The 25,278-nt window shown below is 41.4% G+C and overlaps 1 protein-coding gene across 1 annotated transcript; it reads right to left on the reverse strand.

Moving 5' to 3' along the window:
- Nucleotides 1–384: 384 nt before the first annotated feature.
- LOC134464932 (tudor domain-containing protein 7A-like) lies at nt 385–25,225 on the reverse strand. Its single transcript, XM_063218257.1, has 15 exons — nt 25,100–25,225; nt 23,028–23,148; nt 17,103–17,311; nt 14,790–15,455; nt 14,348–14,616; nt 11,999–12,185; nt 11,768–11,879; nt 10,787–10,989; nt 8,026–8,157; nt 7,223–7,306; nt 6,079–6,213; nt 5,726–5,833; nt 5,204–5,622; nt 4,784–4,944; nt 385–970 (listed from the first exon to the last, which is right to left on the reverse strand). The coding sequence occupies exons 2-15, from the start codon at nt 23,107–23,109 to the stop codon at nt 750–752; spliced, it is 2,988 nt and encodes a 995-aa protein (XP_063074327.1). The 5' UTR covers nt 23,110–23,148; nt 25,100–25,225; the 3' UTR covers nt 385–749.
- Nucleotides 25,226–25,278: the final 53 nt, after the last annotated feature.

Raw genomic sequence — 25,278 nt, forward strand, 5'->3', positions numbered from 1 at the left:
CGGTAAGTACCCCCAACCAGCGGAGGAGCCTACTCCCCCTACAAGTCATGTCAGTCAAGTGATGTCACTATCACACGTAGGGGCCTACATAGGCAACATGCAACCACGAAGCCAATACAAAAACATGCATGTAACATATTTGGGATTTTTTTTTTTGCAACAAGAACATTTCAACCACAAACTGAAAGAACACTGATGTCCTTTTGGCTTAGCACGAAAACAGGGCAACCACTGTTGTAACCAATCTTGTTGTAGTACCACCAGGGAGTGACATCCATTTCAAACATGCATAAATCTGATCTTGTTTTAAAAGGCCATTTGATTCCTTGTGACAACTTGTGCTCTGTCCAAGATATTAAATATGAAAAGATCACACAATTGTTTTAACCTTCATTAATTAATTTTATTCATGTCACAGTACTGCGATATTGACATTTCAATTGACCATATAGAACAAACAAAAATATATCAACGCAACAGAAATATTAACATAATTTGCCATTTCAGGAAAGGCTTTTTAGTGCTCTTAGCAACCTGAACAATTCAGCCACATCAAGGCAAGGTCTTAGAATGGTTTTAACCTTCATGCATTAGTTTTAGTCACGATACTGAGGTACTGACATTTCAATTGACCATTATGGAACAAACAAAAACATATCAATGTAACAGAAGCATGAACATAATTTGCTTTTTTGCCAAATGGCCTTTTTGTACTCCTGTCAGCTGCCCTGAGGTGAATTAGATCACATTCATTCTGCTTTGCCGAGCTCACTGACAAGGTCGATCATAACATTGTGCACCCAAAAATCTCCTCGGTCCACCGAGTTCTCCCTCAGGTGGACGGTTATCTTCCTCTCCCATGGCACAGGAGCATCTTGTACTGACTTCATCAGCGCAGTCAGTGTCCTCCTCTCCACGTGGTGACGGAACATCATGACTACATCCTCGGACCACGAGGGCAGCTTCACATCTAAGATTAAGAGAAGGATAAAGGAAAACAAAACTATTAACAGCAAAGAACACACAATTACTTCAGTTATTTACAATAATTACTATCATTATTTACTATCACCATCAGTATGTAAGTATTTGTTATAACTTTAAATGTTACTTTCCATACACAAACGGGTGAAACCGTAAATATTAGTTTATGTACTTAGAACACATTTATGAAAAAGAAGACATTTTCTGAATGAGCAACATACATGTTGATAAATTATTACAATTATCCATTAGTTCTGTAGATTAACATAACATTTGCACTTCTTGATGATATAATGTAGTGATGGACAAATTAAGTTTTGTTGAAGCTCTGAACCATTTAGGCACATTGTTTCAAAAATTGGGTTAGTACTTGAAGTTTCAGTAACAGGGCCCTCTCCTGGTGAAAAGCCATGTTTGCAATTAAATGGGCCCAATTCGACAAGATGAGTTGTTTGCCCTCATCATCTGCCGCATTATCCCCAATATTGGACTGAGCTCATATTTTTGCACACTAACTTCCAGACATTTGACATTTTAGGCTACTGATGAGGCAGTCTAGGTAGACGACATTACAAAGGCATAAAATGATGCCACATCTATTTATTTATTATTAGGCTACTATTATTTTTTTGGCCAATCAGAATAGTGTTGCTGAACATTGTCTTCTCCTTGTGTTCATAAATTATGATGATGTTGTCTGCTTGTCTATCAAGTGGGACGTATAATGACAGTCAATCGTGAAATCTCTATTCTCTACACCAATGGTTCCCAACCTATGGGTCGCCAAAAATCAACAGAGGGTCGCAAAGCCCTCTTGATTTTAAGGGGTTTAATTTTAATACCATATATAGCTCATGTGAACAAAGCTTTAAATGACAAAGCATTGAATATATATATGCATAGAAGCAACAACATTTAAGTTAACATTTATTCTCTTTTTGAACGTAGACAAATTGAGGAATAAAATGATAACTAAAATGAGTTTTCACAGGAAACAGAGTGTATCATGTGACTCCCTCTCGTGCGTGCGCTGCGGCCTAGCTACTTACTGAGGGAAAGATGGCTACGCCACAGGTAGGAGAGACAGCAGAGTAATGTGTCAAAAAGAAAAAGTCAAAGAGGTGGTACCAAGAAAGTTTTATAGAGTATGGATTCATAGAAGCAAAGAATAAAGTTGGAGCTGAATATATAGCCCTCAAGCGACCGGCCTGTTCTTGCGACTAATCTGACCGAGCGGGGTCATTTATGACCCCAAGGAGTTTATATAGAAATACCACTATATCAATTATTTTTTGGGGTTCATTCAAATTTATTTACATCTTGCACATACTTGTCCCTCATCTAAAGCAAAAAAATGTGAATTTCAACATTTTATTGTTTTGCTAAAAATAGTCAAACTTACATACGTATATGCTAAATATAATGTATGCCCTCATTTGCATATGTAATCATCAAAATACAAAAAACATCCAATACATTTTTTTCTTCTCTCATCATCAGTAATCAACTGAGAAAGTTTCATGGTGATATCTATCATTTAATTTTTTTAGCCTATTCACTTGTAGTAGTCTCACCATAATAATACAGTATATTTATGCTAATTATGGAAATTGCTCATAGTGAAACTTTGAGAAACCAAGCTAAATTCTATCCATTAGGCCCATAGATGACATTTCTGCAAGAAAACTTTAGGGTACTCAACATTTCTGGGTTCATGAAATCACAAGATCAGAGAATATGGTAATTTACATAGACAAAACCATGTCTCAAACCTATAACCTTATGCACACTCAAAATTTCTCTGAAACGTTTTATGGACATTGTAGCTGTGAAAAGGTGTCTTCCACATATATTAGAGCAAAGAAATGATTCAACTGATGCTTCAGCCTTTGTATAGCCATAAAATAAGGAAAATTCTAAAAACGCCATTGATTTCTACACTGATGACTTGTTTCCTCTCTCTTTGTTCATCAGGATGACTTCCATTTCATATTCTCATCATGTGTGTAGGACCACTGTGCCATGATATCAACAAATATGGAGCAATAACAGAGGAAATGCTACCTGGGTGCCCTCACAATATGCTTCGTTGGCTATCGCAGGGGTGCCCTATTTATTTATATAATATATTATATTTTAATACTATAAATGTTTATATTGTAAATATTTTAGGTCTGCTGACCATGGCCTGCCCAAAGACACAACATAAAAAACAGAGTTTGAAAATTACAACAACAATGGACATTATAATGTTGAGTATCTCATGCATCCTCTCGGGGTCATAAATGACCCCAGAGGTGTTTTGATTATAAATCCTACATAGATGGCCCAAATCTCACAAAAATGCACATTCACAACATGCACAACATATGTATTGACAAACTCCTAGAAGGACATGTTTTTCTGATGAAAATTGCTGGAATGGTGTATGAAAATATGTGCCTGGGGTCATAAATGACCCCAGTCGGTCGCTTTAGGGATAGTGAAGTATCCTAGTTACAAATTGTGTCCACGGGAACAGATTTTCTGCTGCGCAGCCGGGCAGCTACTCTAGCTTCAATGCGCTGGCATGGGACCTCCTCCATGTCGTCTGTAATCTACCCCCTACATCGCATTTTGATGTAACAGTAGCCTAATAAAGAGTTCAAAGAGTTTGACGTCGATGAGACAAGCCGCCTTTCATCTTGGGGTGTTGAAAGTCAAAGTGGACATTTATCCAAAGCCTAGGCAATAGCAAGATAAGCAGGCTAGAGTTCACGTTTTGTCTCCTTTTGATCGGCAACATATTTTTTCATCGGATTTCAATTCGTATACATTTATATGTAGCTTTGTAAACTCAACAAGGTATAGATGGCGTGGGCTTTGAGAATGCTAATGCATAAATCCCAGTGACTTGTACAATAAAATCCACATCTTTGCTCTTTTGGCGTTCAGCTCTCTCCATGTTGAAGGAGCTTCTCCAATGTTCACACAAGTGATTATTTGCCTGTCCAAACCCCCCTTTCATCTCAGTTAGCTCATCGTTTATCTGCGGTCCAATTGGTTATTTTCGCTGGTTATGCCAGTACGATATTTTACAATCAGCTAACTGCCCGTTTTAGTTAGTCAACAAAAGGGAATGAGTCTCATTCTGCTCCTGTGTCGCGCGAGACTTCCAGAGCTGAACAAACAAAACTGCAAGTGCTGCTTCGGGCTAGGGCCACCAGATAGAGATGGAAATATTTCAATTTTTGCCATAACGGGCCAGTCAAGCAAAACCTTGAGTTCCAAGCCATTTCATGAGTATGAAAAAGTTCCATAGTATTTCTTTATACTGTAGGCCTAAATTTTCATACTGTGACACTGCGAGAGGGCCTCTTCCTGATGGCATGGGTGTGTGCAGTGCAAAGTTTTACATTGGAGAATAAAATCCCAATGTAGCCTATGACTGCTATTCTCATACAATTCTAAACGTTAATTTAGTGCAGAGAAGTCAATGTCTGACGGTGTTCACGATTGATATATTATAGAGTTGTATGGCTCTGGTTGTGGGTCCTAGCTGGTGTGCACATGTGATGCAGCATGTTCATATGATACCATGTAGAGACCAACTTTTCAAATGGCCCTCTGTTCATGTGTTTGCACAGGCACAGAGGTTGGTGGTTTTTATTTTCTCAACAGCTGAAAAACTCCAAACCCCTGGCAAACCCCTACCCCTCAGCCATGGCCAATAATGTTTTACAATATATAAATAACAAAACAAGGCAAAATACCCATTTCAAAATTCAAAGCCACTTATCTGAAATCATAACACTCCTACCTGCCAGCTCAGCAATGATGGCCTGGAAAGGAAGCTGTCTGAACTTGTCAACGAGAGGTCGGAGATGTTTGCTGGACACCAGGTGGTGGCTTCCATAATCCAGCTCATAGACACGAACCAGTTCTTGGGTTAGCACACCCTTGATTAGCACACGGTACCAGCTGCGGATGCACAAAATGGTTGCATTATTTCCATGGCAGTCAAATCTGTGAAAACTGTGATGGTTCAAACTCTATAGAGCTACACATATGCAATTAGAATACGCACAAACATTTGCACAAAAGTATAAGAGAAGACTGGTCTTGGAAAACGTATAGGACTTGCAAATTAGTCTCAGGGTTTGCAAACTCACAGTTTAATTGAGTGCAGTATTTTTGTATAAAATGTACAGTATGTGTATGTGAGAGGAACTCAACTTACCCCATTTCCACCATGGCAGCACATATCAGGTTCTTCTCCACAGTGACTGCCTCATCAGACTGAACACTTTTGTAGTGCGCAACCATCTCGCCCATCATTGTGGTCAAATTGGAGAGGTCCTCACGCAGCTGGACCACAAAGTGTCCAGGGTGGCAGGCCACGGGCACAAAAACATCAGCTGTCTGGCCCACGTTTGGGAGGGGTAGCATCAGGGGTAAGGCGGAGTTCTCCATGGCAACAGGGAGAGGTGTAGCATCTCCAGAAGCCAGTCGGCTGGCAGAGCGCTTTAACTGCAGGGCGATATCGTCGCCTCTGGCAAAGTTCAGCAGCTGGTGGTTAATGCTGTCACGCAACTCATGGCAGCCTTTGGAGGAATACAAGTAGATGTGCACAGGCTTGTTTTTGGCCATCTTTGTTATCTGGAAGAGAAAAATAAAATAAATTCCCAGGTGCAAATCCATATGCGCTTTTCGCCATGAACGGACAAATTAATTACTACTGTATGATGTCATCTGCATGTACCTTCATACTACAGTCAGCCATGTTGACAACATTATGGCAGAGCCACAGGTAGCATTCAGCAGTCCATGCAGGCTGGTCAGTCAGCTCCTCCAAGGCACACCGCAAGGCCTTTAAACAAGAGTTGACAGGAAAATCCATTGAGAAGGAAACAATGTTAGTCTGACACCCACATGTTACTGTGATTTTATGACGGCTTACAAATCTGAGTGCAATTCTACAGAACTTATTTCAGGAACCAGTAAATGGAGTTGAAAATATTTCTCTGTGCAATACTTGTCTCTACCACAGGGAGGGGTCTGAGAGGCATCTACAGTATATGGCACATGAATTGAGTTCCCATGCTTTTGACTGACCTGGAAGGGAATGACGATGGCCTCGGGCAAGAGCACAGGAGGGATCTCTCGAAGCTCTGTCACCTTCACTGAGGCTTCATGACCCAAATCGACAAACCGAATGTCCACCATACATGCACTGTGTGTTTTGGTAACCTAAATTTAAGTATAAAGGATATTCATGTTAATTTTCAACCTTTATTCTTAGTCAGTGTCCCATGAATAAAAAGCTCTTACAGTGATTTTATTGAATTCATATAACTGTGCAATTCTAAATCAAAATTGAGTTGAATTAGAGTTAATGCACCGGAACATTGTTGAAGGCAATCTGTGTCAAGCCACCTTCTGTGATCGCACTATAACAAAAATATGTTTTTCTATAACAGTGATTTTGAGGACTTCTCATGTCTTATTTTGAGGAAAACACAGTCAACAGCTCATGGGCACATACCAAAAAGTTTCGGACAGAAAATGTAAAATGTACTTTCTTGTGGTTGTGGTATGTTCAGAATTCAATAATCCAGGCTGATTTTAAGACCCTTTTCTTCAGAATGAGGGAGTGTATTGATTACCGTGGTACTAAATAGTCTTAATGCAATGTCAATGGTAACAATGGTATCAATGCACAAGAATGTTTTATCATGGAAGGATTTATTACAAGCTGTAAAAACTAAAAAGCCCAATCGTTCTATGAGTTGGGATGTTCTGGCCTATTCTCATTGAACAACATCTCTCATCCAGTAAGAAACAACTACATAATTTAATAGAACCCAATTGTTTCATAATAGAACATATGATTTAAGTTATTATATAGCCAGTCATTATAATATTAATATACGGTATTGGCTGAATATCATATTTCATTTCATTCATTCATTTCTTGACTCATATGATATCCAATATCTTGTCTGTTTTTAGCCTCTTGCTCTCTGTGTAGCCTATAGAATGGGCTGCTGGGGAGTTGAAATGGAAAACTCAACTGCCTCTAGTTGCATTTCAACATTGGTGGAACGATAATCACTGGTGACTTCACAGCTTGTTGAGTCAATGGACCCGATAGTTCTATTTTTTATATTTAGGACTGGTATGTGACACTATTAATGTGCATGTACATTTTCTGATTAATAAAAAAACCGAGCATTGCAAAGGAGCCATGTTCTTTTACCTCCACCCGAGACCATTTTCCTTCAAAGCATGCCAGACAGATCTTCCCCTGGAACGGCTTTGTGACTCGCAACTCTGTGCTTTCCTAAAACATAAATACACATAAATAATTGTGGGTACCCCAACAGACAGAAACTTGAAAACAGTAGTCAACCAGCAATACGTCTACTAGACCATTTCATATGCCTTACAGTCCAGGTCAAAATCATTAGCCCCCCTCGTGAGATTAGACCTTTCTCTTGATTTCTCAGAGGAAATTACCTTTACCAACAAGTTTCTGGTATTCTAGAAAAACAGTCAATGTACAATGAGTTTAATTAGGCTGTTATAACACTGAGTCTAAACAAAAAAGGGGTTAAAATGGCATTTGAAGAATGATTACCCCCACGTCATCAACAGTCAATAGTCTACCCTTTCTAAGCCACAACTGACAAACTATGTAATAATTACTTACCTAGTAGACACAGGTTCCCTGAGAGATTTTGCCCCATTCCTTCAGTTCTAGCTGGTATAAATAGTATGGACACTCTATCGACTTAATTTGATAGGACAGTGTGAGAGGTGGACAGGAAGCGAATTGTGAGAGAGACGGGGAGGGGTCGGCAAAGGACCCGGGCCGGGAATCGAACCCGGGTCATGGGTGAATAAGATTACCTTGTATTTGGTCCAGAATAACGAAAACATGTTGTTGATGGCAATTTTTCATGGAGAAACCAAGAGTGATGTCTAACTTCATGGAGGCCTAAAATAATTTTAACTGTAAATTTGATTCTGGGTCATTAGAAGAAAAAAACTTAGTTTTACCTTGGATACCTTGGACTCAATCTTCTCGGAAAGACATTTAAGTCTGGAAAGACCACAGCAAGGAACCTGGCAAAAAAGCGTTCCATCTGGGCACACTCGTGTCACTGCCACATTCAAGTAAACGCTATTCACCTGTGACACACAAATAATGAAGACATGTTCTTGTTCAACAAAATTACAAATGTAAATATCAGTCTACTGGAGCCTTAACCCCTTAAGACGCGGCTCTATAAATTTGTTGTAACCAGTATGGTAATGACCAAGTCGTGGTGCATTACTAAAGGGCCTGTGTTGTGTCATAGTATTGTAGTGCTATGGTAGTTACATTTGAATGACTATTACAGCGTGCCACTGGAGGTACGGCGCGCATTAAGGGGCTACGTAAGCGTTAAGTAGGGTAGAAGTATACTGTCTATTGGTAATATCATTTAAGTGCTTCAAGTAAAAAGGGGTGAAAGAAAGCAAACATTGGCCTTGGCTGTAGGTCAAACAGCTAAGCCCTGTACCTATTGTTACTGTTACATTTGAAGCTATACCTACAACACAGAATCAAGCAAACGACAAAGAAGGCACACAGGAACGTGCCGTTTTCATCCATTGAGAGCTTTGATTCTTGCCTTTGAAACATGCCATGGTATTTTTCCAAACCTAACTGATGCTGCAAAAATATGTCATTAGGTGATTATAAGAGCAAAGGGCATTTTTTTTTAAGAAAGCTCAAGAATGCATTACATTGAAGTATTTTACTGAAAAGTGAAAAGTGAAGGTGAAAGCCCATTGGGAAACTCCAACTCCCATTGTCATTGTGACACAGCACTCCACAGCACACAAGTGAACACTGCACACAACGAAATTGCATTTATGCCTCACCCGTGCAAGGGGGCAGCCCTCAGTGGCGCCCCATGGGGAGCAGTGCGGTGGGACGGTACCATGCTCAGGGTACCTCAGTCATGGAGGAGGATGGGGGAGAGCACTGGTTGATTACTCCCCCCACCAACCTGGCGGGTCGGGAGTTGAACCGGCAACCTCTGGGATGCAAGTCTGACGCCCTAACCGCTCACCCATGACTGCCCAAAAAAGCAGTCATTTACTGGCCATTTATATAATTTTTAGTGGTGGGCCGTTATCGGCGTTAAACTGCTGCGATAATGTGAGACTCTTATCGCGCGACAAAGAAAATATCGCACGTTAATCTATTCTCAAAATATGGATTTGGGGTTTGGGGATGCGCATCACCATAGCGTTCGATTGACAGACGCTTTCAGACTGCCCTCCAGTCGCTTCGCCTCTCCACCTGTTGCTCAGCAGCAGACCTACTAAATATGAACAGTGTTTGCATGCTGTAAACATGAATCTCTCTGCCGTGGTAGGTGTTGTTTTAGTGCTTTTTCATAAGTGGTAGAGAGACGTTATTGTTTGAGGTGAAGCAGACATTATTGTGTACCATATTGTGTACATAGCCTACATTTCCTCACGCATTGCATGGAACACAAACAACAGTCCTGTTCCAGAGATCTTGCCTGTACCATAATTGCAAAACATTCCGTGTGATATACATTTTGAAGATTGTCAAACTGAAACTGTCAATATCTACTCTCGCTGAATGTTTGTGTTATGATCGCGCATTTGCGACTCATGTCAGACGGTAATACACCTCGCGGTTTTGCGCTTGATATAGCCAACCTCGCGGTTGTCGCGCTTGACTTTTTTTTTTGCAAACTGAATTCATTTGGAGTTGTAACTCCGCTGGCATTCTAACGCAGAGAACAACTGTCAGGTTTAGGCCAAATCGATGTGGGCCAGTGCTTTAGGGTCTAGAACTAGCTCTAGAAATCTAGTAGCCTGGCTCTGACTTTGCTGTAGCCTACCTGCTGCGCAGCTCCTCCCTCTCTAAAGGAGCCGCTGCCCTTTTTAACAGTCAGTGGCAGATTCATTCTCTCTCTCTCTCTCTCTCTCTCTCTCTCTCTCTCTCTCTCTGCCCATTAGAAATGCTGAATTGTTGAGGTCATTTTGTTTAAATAGTCTAAATGTTTGATAGATTTATCTGTATTTGCCTCTACAATTTATAGCACTGTTCATTTTGAAATGTCAGTATATTATAACGGTAAATGCTTCCTAACATATTCGAAACACTTTTCAAATATTGCAGTGATATTTTTTTCATCACCAAATATCAACCATTTTTTTGATGATGAGATGCATTTTGGAAAAAAGAGATGAGCTCTGGTCTAATGCGCCATCTTAAGAAACCCCCTAGGTTTTTTTTCCGTCATTATTTCGCTAGCGTGCCTATTCTGAATGAGCCATTTTGATATAGATTAATCTAGATTAATCTAGATTAATTTCATAATTACAGTGAGATTAATCTAGATTAGAAAAATTAATCTAATAATTTTAAATAGATCACATTATTAAACAATATTGTAATACATTATATTATTATGAAATTACTAAATCATATTTCATTAATATATCATTATATTACTTGTTGCTGAGTACGACACAAGTGTAATTGGATACAAAACATGATGTGTTTGCATATAAGGAAATTCAGCTGGTTTTCCATCAGCATGGCTTATGATGTCATTGAAACGTGATGCGATGAAAAAATGCTCAAGGGTGCACCTGCACCAGTCACATTCTTAAACTATGCCACCTAAATTAGCAATAAAATGTTCTAACCTACTTCACATTTTCTTTTATTTCCCACTAACTGGACTATATTCTAGGGGCCATTTCAAGGAACTCAAAAAAATCTAACCGTTAGAGGGTTGGACAGGGAAGTGTCCTGCAGAGCCTGCAGACACATGGCGTTGATGTTGACGTGTCCTGCCTGAGACGTGTTGTACAGAACCACCACTGGAACTTCACCCCTCTCAACCACTTCAGCCGAGAGGATATGGCTACAGGCCTTTGACTCCAAGACCTTCAGAACAGCTGATTTTGTATGGAAGTCACTCAGACCTGAAAGACATACAATGAATTATTAGTAACATTAGTGCAGTCAATGAAGATGGTAAAACCAATGTGATCTATCTGACTATACTGCAAGTGATTTTCATTAAACAACTAGAAATGCACTCAGAGACTGCAGACCTCCGCAAAGTAAGCTGTGTGATAGAACATTTGACTATGTTACACCCTAATTTTTTCAAGTCTTTCTGCCATGTTTTTGTGGAGTTAGAAACTGGAATTCATCCTATCCCGCAATGCAGAGGAATCTTTTTTTTTAAATCCTGGTTCCAGATCGTGATCCGGATAACCACCAAAATTGAATCACTTGTTCCGTTAGTCATTTCCAACAACTCCACTAAGTTTCATCCAAATCCGTTCATTTTTTTTTTGTTATCCTGCTGACAGACAGGCAGACAGACAGACAGGCAGACAGGCAGACAAACAAATAGACAAACCAACGCAACCGAAAACATAACCTACTGTACTTGGCGGAGGTAATACCGGTAATTACATAAGTACAGCAAACAGAACAACAATTAGTATACACAGTTTTCTTTGGGTTTAATCTTCCAGTTTAACACCTGGCATGTGTCATCCTAACTGCAGTCGCATTAAGTGGTCCGTCTAAAAGAGGGCTATACGCTGTATGAAACAATGCAAAGTTATTTTCTTAAGTGGCTTGGTTGGACCATGTTATAAAAAGTATCAGTAAATAAATAGCAAATACTGAATTACAACATTGATGTGGGGCTATAAGAGGGTACTGTCAAATACAGAAGGAACCTACCAGCAAGCTTGCAGGTGGAGATCTGGAAGGGGAGGCGGAGAAACTGCTCATCGAGTCGTTTAACTTTGGCTTTGCCCACCACACCACTGAATCCATAATCCACAAAATACACCTGGGAAAGACACCAACCACCATTAGACAAATTCATAAGCAAAGCAAATAGAGTACATTACACTCATTAAGAACAACTATTGGCAACGGATTAAGAAACTGGATCTTTTATTGTCTTACCTTTACATTCTTGTCCATAACCTCACACAACTGGGCCCGCAGCACCCCACCTTCCTCTTTTAGCACAGCATACAGATTCTTGGGGAGGAGCACACAGGGAGCCCCACTCTGTAGCTTGTCATCATAGAACTTCTTCATGGAGTCTTCCATGTCTGCCAAAGCCTCAGAGTAACCAGGACCAACATACCTGCAATGTTCACAAAGAACATTCAGTTATACATTTTTGGGGTTTTTTTGGTTGCCATGGCGCTGCAGAATTGTTTGGCTGCCTCCTTGGCTGCTCCGCTTAAAGTCTGCATTTGCTTTTCAATCTTACAAAAAATTGTAAAAAATACAAAAAACAAGTAATGATCTAATTACTTATCCCACAGTACTCAACAGGATATCAGTCATCTCACAGAGTTTTATCAACTGAACCAACATGGCCTGTACAGACTTCACTTCACAGCGCAACAGGTTTCCATAGACGCATGAATGCGCCTCCAGAAAAAGAAAAAAAAAGTAGAAGAGGTGGGGAAAGATGGTGCATTGATACGATTGAAGTGCAGGGCTGAAAGGCCCCTTCTGTTCAGCATCCTTATTGCAGATGTCCAATCACAAACGATTGATAAGGTAGGGACGACTCAGGAGTCTCCTGTTCCAGGATCCATGTGAGTTTTTTCTGGGAGACCAGCAGAGGCTGAGGTTGAATGGAGTTCCCTTAGCACTGTAGATGGCAGTATTATACGCCAGAACAAGCCACCCTAAAGGGCTCTGCATACTTCACGTGCGCACTTTGGCGCGTGTGGCGCGAGAACCATTAATGACGTCATCACTTGCGACAGACTATTCATACTTCAAAAGCGGCTTTCGCTCGCATTGTCGGAAGTGCCCTCTGCTGTTCATGAGAGAAACGGCAGTATCTTTCGCAACTCGCAGCGTGAGTTCTACGGATGTATAAAATAGAAAGCCAAACACGGCTGCTGTAGGGCTACTGAACGTCTGACTTGTGACTTACCACATTGAAACATATATTTTTTGTTGTAGCCTACATTGCCAGATCATTCTAAGATCATGTGAGAGCATTGTTCTGGCGGCAGAATTTATAAATAGATCGCCAAACACAACGTGCTTCTGAACAAATTAAACAATTGTTTCACTGAACAACATTTAAGAGAGAAGATAAAATAACTCTCTAGGACATTTTATTATCCTCAAAATGATGCAGGATCCATTCTGTAGTAGCCTACAGTAGCAACTCCTGCTTTGTCTGCCTACCTGCGTGGTCGCTGGTGGCGCACGACAAGTTACAAAAAATGTGGGGTGCACGACGTCGCGCCACGGCAGCTCGCGCCATGGCGTGTGACGTCATTTTGGGTCACGTGACGGCGCGAGTGAGGTCGCGAGTGAGGTCGCGAGTGAAGTATGAAGGAGGGTAGCGCCAGTCACGACAAGTATGAATCCCCCTTTAAACGCCACAGAAAAAGAAGGAGAGGGACGCGCCCCCTTAGGACACCGGACCAGAGAAAGTAGAATAGAGAAGAAGCCTGTCAAAGAACTGTTGGTTACAACCTGCAGAAATCTTTCAAATATGTAATATGACATTTTTTTAAATACTCAAGTCCCCTTCAGTTGAATGCGTGAGTAACACCCTCATTAATGAGTTGAAGTCTTTCCATGCGAGTTCAAGACTACACCATCACAGAATGATTACACAGAAGATAATCTTTTCTTTGTTTCTGAAGATGTCAATGTTATTAAAAAAGCTAAGTGTACTAGGGTAAGCTGCAGGTCCTGATGACATCTCGGGCACATGATTTCAAAAGTTTGCCTATCAGCTAGCTCCAGTGTGTGCACTAATTGGTCATGGATATTGTGCAATCATGCTTGAAACAATCCATCATTGTACCTGTAAAAAGGGAGAAGTCCATCATGCCTCAATGACTACTGCCGTTTCTCTCCCTTACCAGGTTGCAACTGTAAGAATGACCTTGTTTCTAAACAGTACACTACCAAAGTTCTCTATGCCTTGTTTTACATGTCAACAACCCCGCGTCTTTACAGAATGAAGTTTTAAGCAACTTTGAGCGCCTTAAATGGGTGGAAAGTAGAGATTTATTACAATGGCTGGTTCGGTGCCGACCCATCGCAAAAGAAGCCACATTTTAACTTGCTCTTGAAATTCTGACTAGCGCTTGGAATTCTGAATGCAGGGCACGTATGGAGTTGAAGTATGTGGCCAGAGTTAGCCCTCAGCATCATGTTTTAACACTTTAAGCCATTTTACATTGGATTTCTCCTATAATAACTATATCCCTTCGGTGGAGCAGAGGAAGAATGGATGAAATAAATGAGTGTTGCTGGCATTACCTGATCACTAGACTGTTTGTAGAGAGGGCCTCTACAACCAGCACTGACAAGTTGTCCTCATCAGGAGGGGACAAAGGGGGTGCCAGTGGGGTTGCAATGCGCTGGTGGGGGAGGACCACAGGCGTCTGGGGAGTGTCATCTTCCATTATAGCGATGGGGTACAGGATAGCCTTATCCTTAGTGGGAGTTGGGTACTCAACGACGCAGGAGTCACTCAGGACAGACAGGTCTTCCATCACTTGTGATGGTAGTGTACTCTCAAAGGTTTTCTGGAATGAAAATTTAAAAAGTGGAGACAACTTAAGTTAGGCAGTGAATTAAGCTAGAAGCCATCTTGCATGTTTAGCTCATTAATGGCTTTTATTTACAGTAGTGGCAATCATTACTTACAACAACCGAAATGCATATGGCTGAAAAAAAACTTGTGCAAAGAATGACCAACCTGAAAGAGTGTAGGTAGCGAGTCAGCCCACAATCCACCACTATGTTTCTCTAGCAAAACCCGCAGCTTCTGCTTGTCATCTGCACTTATGATCACCGGGCTATGAGGAGGAGTGGGCAGGGGTGGAGCCTTTTGACTAGGGGTCAAGGGTTTCCTTAGAGGTGGACAGGGCTTGGGTTGTGGTGTGCTGGTTTGGGGAGGGATGGGACTGGTTGGTGGTGTGTGAGGCCTGGTTTGGGGAGGCATAGGACTGGTTTGTGGTGCACGAGGCTTGGTAAGGGGAGGGATGGGACTGGTTTGTGTTGGGCGGGTACTGGCTTGTGGTGCACGAGGCTTGGTAAGGGGAGGGATGGGACTGGTTTGTGTTGGGCGGGTACTGGCTTGTGGTGCACAAGACTTGGTTAGGGGAGCCATAGGACTGGTTTGTGTTGCGCAGGGCCTGGCTTGTGGTGCACAAGGCTTGGTTAGGGGAGGGATGGGACTGGTTTGTGGTGCACAAGGCTTGGTTATGGGAGGGATGGGACTGGTTTGTGTTGAGGCGGGTGTTGATTTTTGAGGGCTGATGCCGAGTGGATGTGGAGGGACCACAGAAACTGGCTTTACAGGCATGTTTATGGCGGGGTACACAAGTCGATCCACTATCTGACTCGTTCCAGGCTTCTCAACCTTTGGAAAACATTGAATTCATGTGAGGTCAATGATATGCATTGCAAAGGAAGTTAACCACAACTCAGAGTGTTCTGCCAGTACAATAATACACAATAAACTATATCTGCATTAGGAATCGGCCTTACAAATGTTATGTGCTACCATAGATCTATATACCATATAAAACTAGATGTCTCATCCATCCGCACATGGCGGCGATCTTACCTCAGACAGCTGCCTTCACCCCTTACATTGTGTTGGTAGAGACGACCGTAACTCCCTCAAATCTTAATCAATTTTCAAACGGTTTGGTTTGTTACAAGTTATAAAAACCAAATGGTTTTGATGATACTGCATAGTGATGATAAATAATTATATTTTATTATATACAAGGATATATATTTGTCATAAACATCCTACAGTACAAACACTTTCATGACCCATGTGATGAAATGGCCGGTCGAAGAAAGTGTGCAGAAGAAAGGTGTGTGTACGCATGTGTGTCAGTTCAGTCCAAATCATTAGGAGGAGTTTAATAAGCAAATTGCTTGAGGAAAGAAAGTCCTTCTCGGCCTAGAAATCTAGACACCCCTAGTGGCCGCAAATTAAATTTGCTCCCGGGGACAGTCTAGAAACCTGTGGTTGTTTAGCAAGGCTGAAAATCGACATAAGACCTGGGCAATCAAATCGTGAGGAGCGGATCCCAGGCCGGGCTACCTAGTGACGACAGAACATCATACAAATTAGATGGTCTGATAACCAATCAAATGGGCGTGTGGTTTGCTTCGACAGGAGTTACAAAATTTTCTATGAAATATGGCGGCCATCTGTGCGACTGAGCCTGGGTGGGTTATGTGTGCAAACAGCCGTCTGTATGCGATCTTGCTGGGTCTGGGCTGGAGGGACTGGGAATCTGATGCTGGAAATCAACAATGCAATGAACACAGGAGAATTTGGAAATGTAACAGCTAGGTAGCCTCAATCTCTACCACACCCTAGTTGGTTGTATGGCAGGGATGGGCAGCTGGAGGCCCTGGGGCCACATGTGGCCCTCCTCCTCACTCAGTGTGGCCCTTAGATAAAACATAACTTAAAAAATGATAATGACAAGATTATTTTAAACCACTACTAAATTCATCTGTTGTAATTACACTGTTGGGCAATAGAAAACACTCCTATTCCTTCCCAACAATATCGGCAGTCAGTGAGCAACCAACTGCATTTCGAACTCTGCAAATTGCAGTCAGGTCCGTGGTTATGTGGCCCTCCGAAAGTGGCGATGAAAATCATGAAAGTTGCCCATCCCTGTTGTATGGGGATTCACTGTGATTGGTTGTTTGCACCATCCTATTGTGTGGCGTTGAGTGCAGAGGCATTCTGACAGACAGACAACCATTTATCCCGCCCATACGGCCCCCGAGCTACACAAGACTGTGGCAAATTACATTTACATCCACCCTGATGATTTAAGAAACCCAACCCATTTCGCAAAACTGCGACACACCCTTTCAAAGTTATGTTACCCTTCAGTCCATGGAAAATATACAATGCAAAGGAGTCTTTGAGTTTTTAGTTTAGTCACACCATTGAGAAATTAGACTCCATGTCTGTTCAAATCAGTTACACTCTCATCTTTTCTACAAGACAAAAAAGGATTTATCTTACACAGCAGATGTCCGTCCAATTTACCAAGTCCTTCACAGCAGCAGGATGCATGTCCTCCTTAAAAGCTTTTAGGTAAAGCTCAGGAATCTTGGACAGCCACACTCCATTCCTGCACTTTGACAGGAGCTGCTTGAGCTGCTGCTGATTGTGCTGCATCAGAGTAGGCGTCAGTTCCTCAACCACAGGCACAGCGCGAGGTGGTGTGGGACCTGGGGCAGAAAGCTTGCTAACTTTACAATATGATATTTCATAATAAGTATGGACATAGAGTATGGGACATAACACTGCACTCCAAAAAGGAGATCAATCTGTGTCATTGAAATTGGCATCAGTTAGTCTGTATGTGTACTGTCAATGATGTCTATAATCTGGGTGCGATTTGTCGAAAAACCGGAAGGAGGGGTTGTTTCAGATTTTAAGCAATATCGATGGAATTTCATTAAACTGTTTTGTAAAATTATATACAAAAAGTAGTGATTATAAAAAACCAGAAGGGGGGACAATCCCCTCCATCCCCCTCTACAAATCGCACCCTGTCTATACTGTCTATGTCCATACCTAAAGTAAGTTATGTCTATGAGTGCGTTGCAATATGCAACCTTGCCTCCTCCACTTGCTTCTCGTCATGATGACATCACTGACAACAGCATTATTATTCAATATCTTGCAAAATCTCATTTGCAATTGGGATGGTGAATGAAAAACAGTCCCTCAAAAGTTGTTGTGGCTAGGCTGACAGCTGGGAAACTTTATCATTTTCTCCACGGAGGAGGGGCCAGGAGGCGGGACGAGGAGACAAGCGCAAGTGGAGGAGGCAAGGTCGCATATTAAAACGCACTCATCGTCTGCGTGGGAAAGTAAGAAACGTAATTTCAAATTCTTTGTATAACCAGTGCATGTAAAGAAATTGACAATTAAACCGACTTGAAAAGGCTCTCTAAAACATCAGTGAAAAGAAGAATTTCCTTTGAAACGGTGTGAAGAGTGTTGACAAAGCATGATTGAACTGTTTCTAAAACTCTTCACTTACCTATGACTGTAAAGAAACATCTAAGTCTGATGGTAACCTCAGTTCCAACAATGGCTTAGAGATTTGGGTAGTGTGTTGCATTTAGAACGGTTGCACTACAGCAACACAGGCAGGGAAAGAGCATTCTCTAAAACCTGGCAGCCACTACTTGATAAATGGTCAGAAACGCAGGCCACTGACTCCTAGCTCCTGAGCTCTCCTTATTCTCTTTTTCTCATTGTCACAGTCTTTTCACTGTCCTACCTCTATACCTTATTTTAGTTAGCTGGCTCTTTTTGCTCTCTCTCTCTCTCTCTCTCTCTCTCTCTCTTTCTCTCTCTCTCTCTCTCTCTCTCTCGCTCTCTCTCCTTGTGTTCTTCCAGTTGCATTTTGTTTGGGGTGGGGGGTTGGCTGGGATTGTTTTGTTGTTCCTTATGTATAAAACTTAAACAAAATACGAAGGAATATGTGGTATATTGAAATCTTGTAAAACGTCTATTTCCTTCAATAAACATTATTCAAAAAAAAAAAAAGTCTGATGGTAAAATACAAGCACTTGAAAATGTATAGCTAACAAGTGAAATAAAAAAAACAACTTGTGCAGGATACAGCCAGCCAAAGATTACCTTCCAATCCTAAGAAAATTGGGGCACCATTCACCATTGACCGGGAGAGAGACTTGACAAGGAGACTCAATTAGGGCAATTTATCCACAATTTATCTCAATTTATCTACAGGGCAGACGATCACCGTGCCAGACAGTGTTTTTTGTTCTGATCTGTGCTAAAGGCCAGCCCAATCTTTTCCCTCTTTCAATAAATTTGCATGACTAGTTACCAAGAGTAGTTGCACAAAAAGAAATGTGGCAATTTTCTATGCAAATAAAAATGGGCCCTATATTGAGATGTCAATGTGCTGTCAAAGTGCTCCAGAAGTGTTATTGCACCTTTCATATAGCGCTAAATGCTAACAAACTCCACTGACTCCAACTCCAATGCTCTACTGACTGCAGGCTGACTGTGGGCACGCATAAAAACGAAAGAGGTACACATCAGCTCGTCTCAGTTTAGAGTAGAGCATAGTTCAGTCTGGAAACATGGTGGACTGTTCCTGTAGCCCATGGGTGAGGAACCTTTTTCATTCGAAGGGCCACTTCAAATGTCCAAGAAAGTCCTCCAAGGCCGTAAGAACACAAACCAGGATTTATCCCTGCAATTTAGGCCTACAACAACATAACTTACCCCACCTTCACTAGGTCCCCTGGAAATATAACTTAATTTTATTGCAAATGTAGTTTCTGACATTGCTTTACAAAACATGTCATATTTCATGTGGAACTGCATAACAGAGATGGGACCAAGTCACTAATTTGCAAGTCGCAAGTAAGTCTCAAGTCCTTCCAATCAAGTCCAAGTCAAGTCACAAGTTACGACACATTTGACCAAGTCAAGTCCAAGTCCAAGTCGTGCCAAAGCCAAGTCAAGTCCAAGTCCAAGTCTTATTTCTTCCAAGTCCTTAACAAGTCACCTTGAATTCTATGTGCAATATTGACAATTACTCTTGGTCATAAAGTCATTACCTCTCCACACTGCTTTGCATGTCCCCCTTCGCCAGCCATGTCCCTTACGAAAATCGACCATGGTATACTAGAGTGTGGCTCGGGCCGGTGTTTTCTGTCCGAGCCCGGCCCTCAGCCGACAGAAAAGTGATCGACCCCGACCCGAGCCCGAGACTAATTAAAATGTTTGTGTCCGAACCCGTCCGAAGCCCGAGACCACTGTAATAACAACAGAACCTGTGCGCAAGCAAGATTTTCTATGTGGGCTCCTCCATACTCAACATAGCACATGATAAATAGCCAGGATAGGCAAAGACGTTAGGATGAGGCAATTAGCAGTAGCCTAATTTAGTTATGCACGCATAGTAAGTATAAACACACATGCGCGCGCACATACACATGTGACAGCGCACCTTATGTTTCTTTCGGTTAGACCAGAGATGTTGGGTGCGGTGATCAAATGCATGGGAGGGGCGTGAGAGGATAAGAAAGGCGAAAACTAACGAATACGTTTTGGATGCAGTCAGCGCGGCTATGGAAGCATTTGTTACGTTACTGTTAGTGCAAATAAATCCCAGCCAACCCCGTGGAGATGCCACTCCTTGTCGTTAAGAAGGATGGGCTATAAGTTCACCCCGAAGAACAGTAGCCTGTTCGGCCCTCCAAGATAATGTCATTTCCCCTGATGTCCATGCGGTCGATATAAAATCAGGAAAGGTTGCACGCGCATAGTTACAACTGTACAGTAAAAGTGACAAGAATTAAGAACCTACGTGAAGGACATGAAATGTCACAGCGGACAAAATAGTAACAGGAAACCTCTCTGCCCCTACCTTAGGCAACTCCACGTAGCGTGTGCGTCTTCTTTAATCCATATTATGCTCCTTGGTACCCCATGCTGGAAATGTAGGCTAATCCTTGGCGAGCAATGCAGTGACAAACTTCGTCATTTTATGTTCAACATTTAAGACAGCATCGAAGGCATGCTAAAACATGGCCTACACTAGGCCTACAACAAAAGACTGTTGATTTGGCGCTTGTTGTCAAGCAAGTTGACTCGGCATTCCTGCTCGGCCGACTGGGAGTGAGCGTCCATGTTGCCACTGGTAAGTGGCGCGTGCATACAGCCAATAATAATCACTGGCAGTGGCACGAGTAGCCTACCAACATTTTCATTCATGCATATTCAATTACTTATTTTTTAATCACAAAACTGCCGTTTGCATGAACTGAAACGTTTCCTCTGGTTGCTTACACTTTTCACAATGTCTGTTTGCTTCAAGTCCGAGTCCGACCCGAGTCCGACAGATATTCTATTTTTTTTGTCCGAGTCCGGCCCGGCCCGTCGGGTTCCGACCCGGCCCGTCGGGCCTCGGTCGGGTTGCCATGCTCTGTGGTATACCATGATTTCATGGTTTTTTTTAGTATGGTTCGGCCTTTTTTTTGGTTCGACTACGTTTAACTATAAAACTAACCATGATTTTACCACGGTTTATAATTATTCATTAAATTACACTTAGTTGCCGCTTCTTTTATCCAACGCACATATTGGTGACAGTCCTTGGAGCAATGTGGGGTTAGGTGCCTTGCTCAAGGGCACTTCAGTCAAGGATGGAGGTGTAGGGAGAGGTGGGCTTAATGGTGGGATTCAAACCTGCAACTTTGTGATCTTCAGTCCATCTCCCTAACCATTACACCAGGGCTGCAAACAAGTTTTCATGTTTTTTGGTGACCATGCAACCCACAATGAACCATGTTTTTCGAGTATGGTTTGTGACTATGGTTACACCGTGGACACAAACCATGCTGAAAAAACATGAAAACCATGAATAACCATGATCCATGGTTAGTCAGGAACCACGGTTTTCATGGTTACTAAAAAAAACATGGATAAGCCATAGTGATACTATGGATGGTTCAGAGTACTTAGAAAGACCATGGTTACTACAGTAAAACCATGGACATTTTTTGTAAGGAGTTCTAAACAAAAATACTAGGCCTACTGGTACTGTTTAAGGGAAATCTTTTAGTTTTTCTTTCTTTCATGTATTTTTTCACACAAAAATGCAAAAAAAAAAAAATTCTGACTTGGAATGCTATTGCAAGTCATTGCAAGCTAAAACTGTCAAGTCAAGTCAAGTCTCGAGTCAATAGCGTACAAGTCGAGTCAAGTCACAAGTCATTCCTAATATTGGCAAGTCAAGTCTCAAGTCGAGTCATTTGTGACTCAAGTCACAAGTCAGTCCAAGTCACAAGTCACAAGTCCACATCTCTGCTGTATAATATTAAAATTTTATCGGGGGCCAGATAAGACTGCCTCACAGGCCGTAAACAGCCCCCGGGCAACAGCTTTCTGCTGTAACACACACCGTCTCGCCACTGAAACGTTATAATAGTCACTGAAAAAACTACCATAGTATTTTAGTACTTTAGTACTACATTACGACTTTGTCATTGCCATTCTGGTAACAGCTAATTTATAACAGGGGTATCTTAAGGGGTTAAGTATTTAGACATATTCACCCTATATTCCTACAGACCCCATTGACCCCACTGGGAAATTCAGAGGGGAAACACTGCCCATACTCATTACATCAACTGCTAATGTCAGCCACCTAATGATTAATGAATTAATAAATAATGTTCATTAGGGGTGGTACGGTTCACAAAATTCACGGTTCGGTTCATATCACGGTGTCAAGGTCACGGTTTTCGGTTCTCTACGGTTCTTTTTTTTAGTTCATGATAAATGGTGCACTGGGAATGTTAAACAATATTTACATAACTGCAGTTATAAAGTGATGATGCGAAAGTTGAATTTGACCTTCTGCATGTGTCTGAGAACTGCCTCTTGTGCTAACCTGCGCTTGCATTTAAACTGTCGTCAGCTGATGAGCGCTGTCTGAGCGTTCCAAATGCTCTCTTTCAATTGGCTAATAGAATTGGACTTATCACTAACTTAAATATCCTACATATGGTTTGTGTAGGCTTATAATGTGAAAATGGTGTGATTTTAATTGTGTCATCCTCTGATTGGTCTCATACGCTAATGTTTTAATCAGAGAGACTGGATAAGATACTCCTAGAATCTCTGTTTTAAATATTTTTCTGGTCAGTACATGAATTGCGGTTTGCCACGGATTGCACGGTTCGGTTCGGTATGTGTGTGAATTGTACGGTTTCGGTTTTCGGTGCGGTTTGTGCCATCCCTAATGTTCATTCCTAGCTCGCCTCTAAATCTTTTCAAAAACAATGTATCTCCATTCTAAGAATCCACTCAAACTGGCAAGCTAAAGTTGTGTAAGACAACAGCTTCGATAGGCTTAAACTGAATATATCCGAATAACACCATCCTTACCATAAGTCCTGAGCGGTGATGCAGGCAGATTTGCAGATGTAGGTTTTTCAAACGAACGCTGATAAGAGACCAGCTCTGCCATTTTGCACGTTTCCTCACATACAACTGTGCAGCACCTTATCTGCAAAACAGCACGAGATGTTCCTTGTATTTCAATGTTTATGGAGCAATATTATAATTTTCTGAACCCAATCACTACAACTCATTTATAATAACCACACATTTTTTTTAATCACCACAACTTTTCTCTCCCAGACATTGTACATGTTACAGGGTCTGACTTTGGGCACAAGGTTAAGCACTAGGGATGGCGAAACTGAACAAAAGCTAGACTGATCATCAAGCATCATTTGCATGTTCAAGTCAGTCACTGAACAGTTTAAAATTGTTTTAAGTCTTGAACTAGGATTTGTATTTTAAATCTAATCCTATCCATTTCGGGCTGTGCGTCATTATCTGTCTGAGTGCAACATGTTCTTCAGCACTTGTAGGAAATACTATGTGAAAGATCGGAATAAAGTGCTAGACAGGGCCGCTACTAAGGTTTTGGAGGCCCTAAGCATACCTGGTCAGGAGCCCCCACTCATAATTAAATAATAATAATAATAATCTACTAACTAATAAATATATGTTTTGTAATGTAATTCAATATTTTTTCATGACGTTTTTTAGTCAATCTCAATCTAAGAGGCCCCAATTTTGGGGGCAAAGTGGTTGGTGCCCTAAGCACTCTGCATACTCTCCTTATGTGTAGCAGCGGCCCTGGCAGTCTAAACAGCTCTGTTTCATAAAACTGCAAGCAGCTACTTAAAGGTGCACTGTGTAATATTTTTGGTAGTTTATTTCCAGAATTCATGCTTCCCAGTCAGAAATTTCACCTTCTTCATGAATACCACCATGACCGGAAAAAAATGACTTTCCATACATGAAAAGGGGGATCTTCTCCATTGTCTGCCATTTAGGATTTCCAGAAATTGACATTTTGACAACTTACCATACTGTACATAGTCCTACTAGTAAATATTATTTTATTATTTAGTACATATTCATGAAAAGATTTTGACAATAGGCAGCACTGTTTCAATGACAAGCATAAGTTAATTGCAATACCTACTCTGGTCACCATCCTACACAGTGCACCCTTATAATAACCATAATCAGAGCCGTAGGCCTATAGAATCTGACCATAATAAACCCTGTCTGGCGCACTTTTTTCCCCGAAGGATCCGTTCTCTTCCACCCCCTCCATTCACATGCCATGGACGGCAAAGAAGAAATCATTCACGTGCACTCAGAGACAGTTTAGATTCCTAAAAAAAATCTCTGGTGCACTGCAATAACAATGCCTACCACTGTGCTATCAAACAGTAGCCTAGCCTATCCTACTTCTAAACAACTGTAACACCATATTTTATATGGCTCTGTCCACTTGTGTATGTCACTTATGTATGTCAGAGGCATTATCTAAATGTCTGCTAGTGAGCAAGATAAGAAAAATCCCCTCAGCGAAGAACATTATGTTTAGTTTGCCAGGTTGGTTACATTAGCGTGCTAGTTAGTAGAAGCCTTATCCATCTCCATACACTGTTTACATGGCCCTTGGCTAACAAGTAGCCTACGTGACAAGGGCTGTGCTTTACTTTGGGAAAGTTTGTTTTTTGCTCAATCAAAATAGTAGCAACTTGATATGAAATAATTCCCAAATAGTCGCAGATAGTAGTCGTTTACACAGCTCCAGAATTACAGTATCAATGATTAATGTTAAAAGAATGCAGTGCCCTATTCCTGTCGATTATGTCGTCTTTCCTAGCATGCGTTTACAGTTTGACTTTTTCTTACACTCGGGGAAACGTGTGCAAGTATTTAACTTACAGAATTACGCACTAGCAGCTATGCTTAACTGCTACACAGATCTATAGGGTTGGCTTGATTTCTGATGAGACTTGACGAATTTTACACAAGTCCAAGTGAACTGCTACCAAGTGAAGAGTCTCTGCTACCATGCTACATCAGCTCAAATGTATGATGCCTCCGATGCGATGCTAAATTGCATGTACCATAACGTCACTTACCAGTGTATTTACGAACTATTTGTATGATTTGTTACTGATGTTAATGTCCTTAAAGTCGTAGAAAGAAACATACGTCGAAAAACAATAAACTCTTTCACGAGAAAATATATTATTATTAGTCCTCTTTGGCCATGTGCGTTGATATGGGAAACCAGCCAATGAATGCCATTAATATTACA

This window comes from Engraulis encrasicolus, chromosome 16, assembly GCF_034702125.1.
Source record: "Engraulis encrasicolus isolate BLACKSEA-1 chromosome 16, IST_EnEncr_1.0, whole genome shotgun sequence".
In the NCBI taxonomy this organism is placed as follows: Eukaryota; Metazoa; Chordata; class Actinopteri; order Clupeiformes; family Engraulidae; genus Engraulis; species Engraulis encrasicolus.

What these genes read in the sequence shown, in the direction of transcription:
- LOC134464932 (XM_063218257.1), bottom strand. Translation starts at nt 23,109, where the DNA reads ATGGCAGAGCTGGTCTCTTATCAGCGTTCGTTTGAAAAACCTACATCT. An exon ending in CGCTACCTACACTCTTTCAG is followed by an intron (nt 14,617 to 14,789) that starts GTTGGTCATTCT and finishes TTTTCATTCCAG; the next exon opens with AAAACCTTTGAGAGTACACT. An exon ending in CCCTGTCCAACCCTCTAACG is followed by an intron (nt 8,158 to 10,786) that starts GTTAGATTTTTT and finishes TGTGTGTCACAG; the next exon opens with GTGAATAGCGTTTACTTGAA.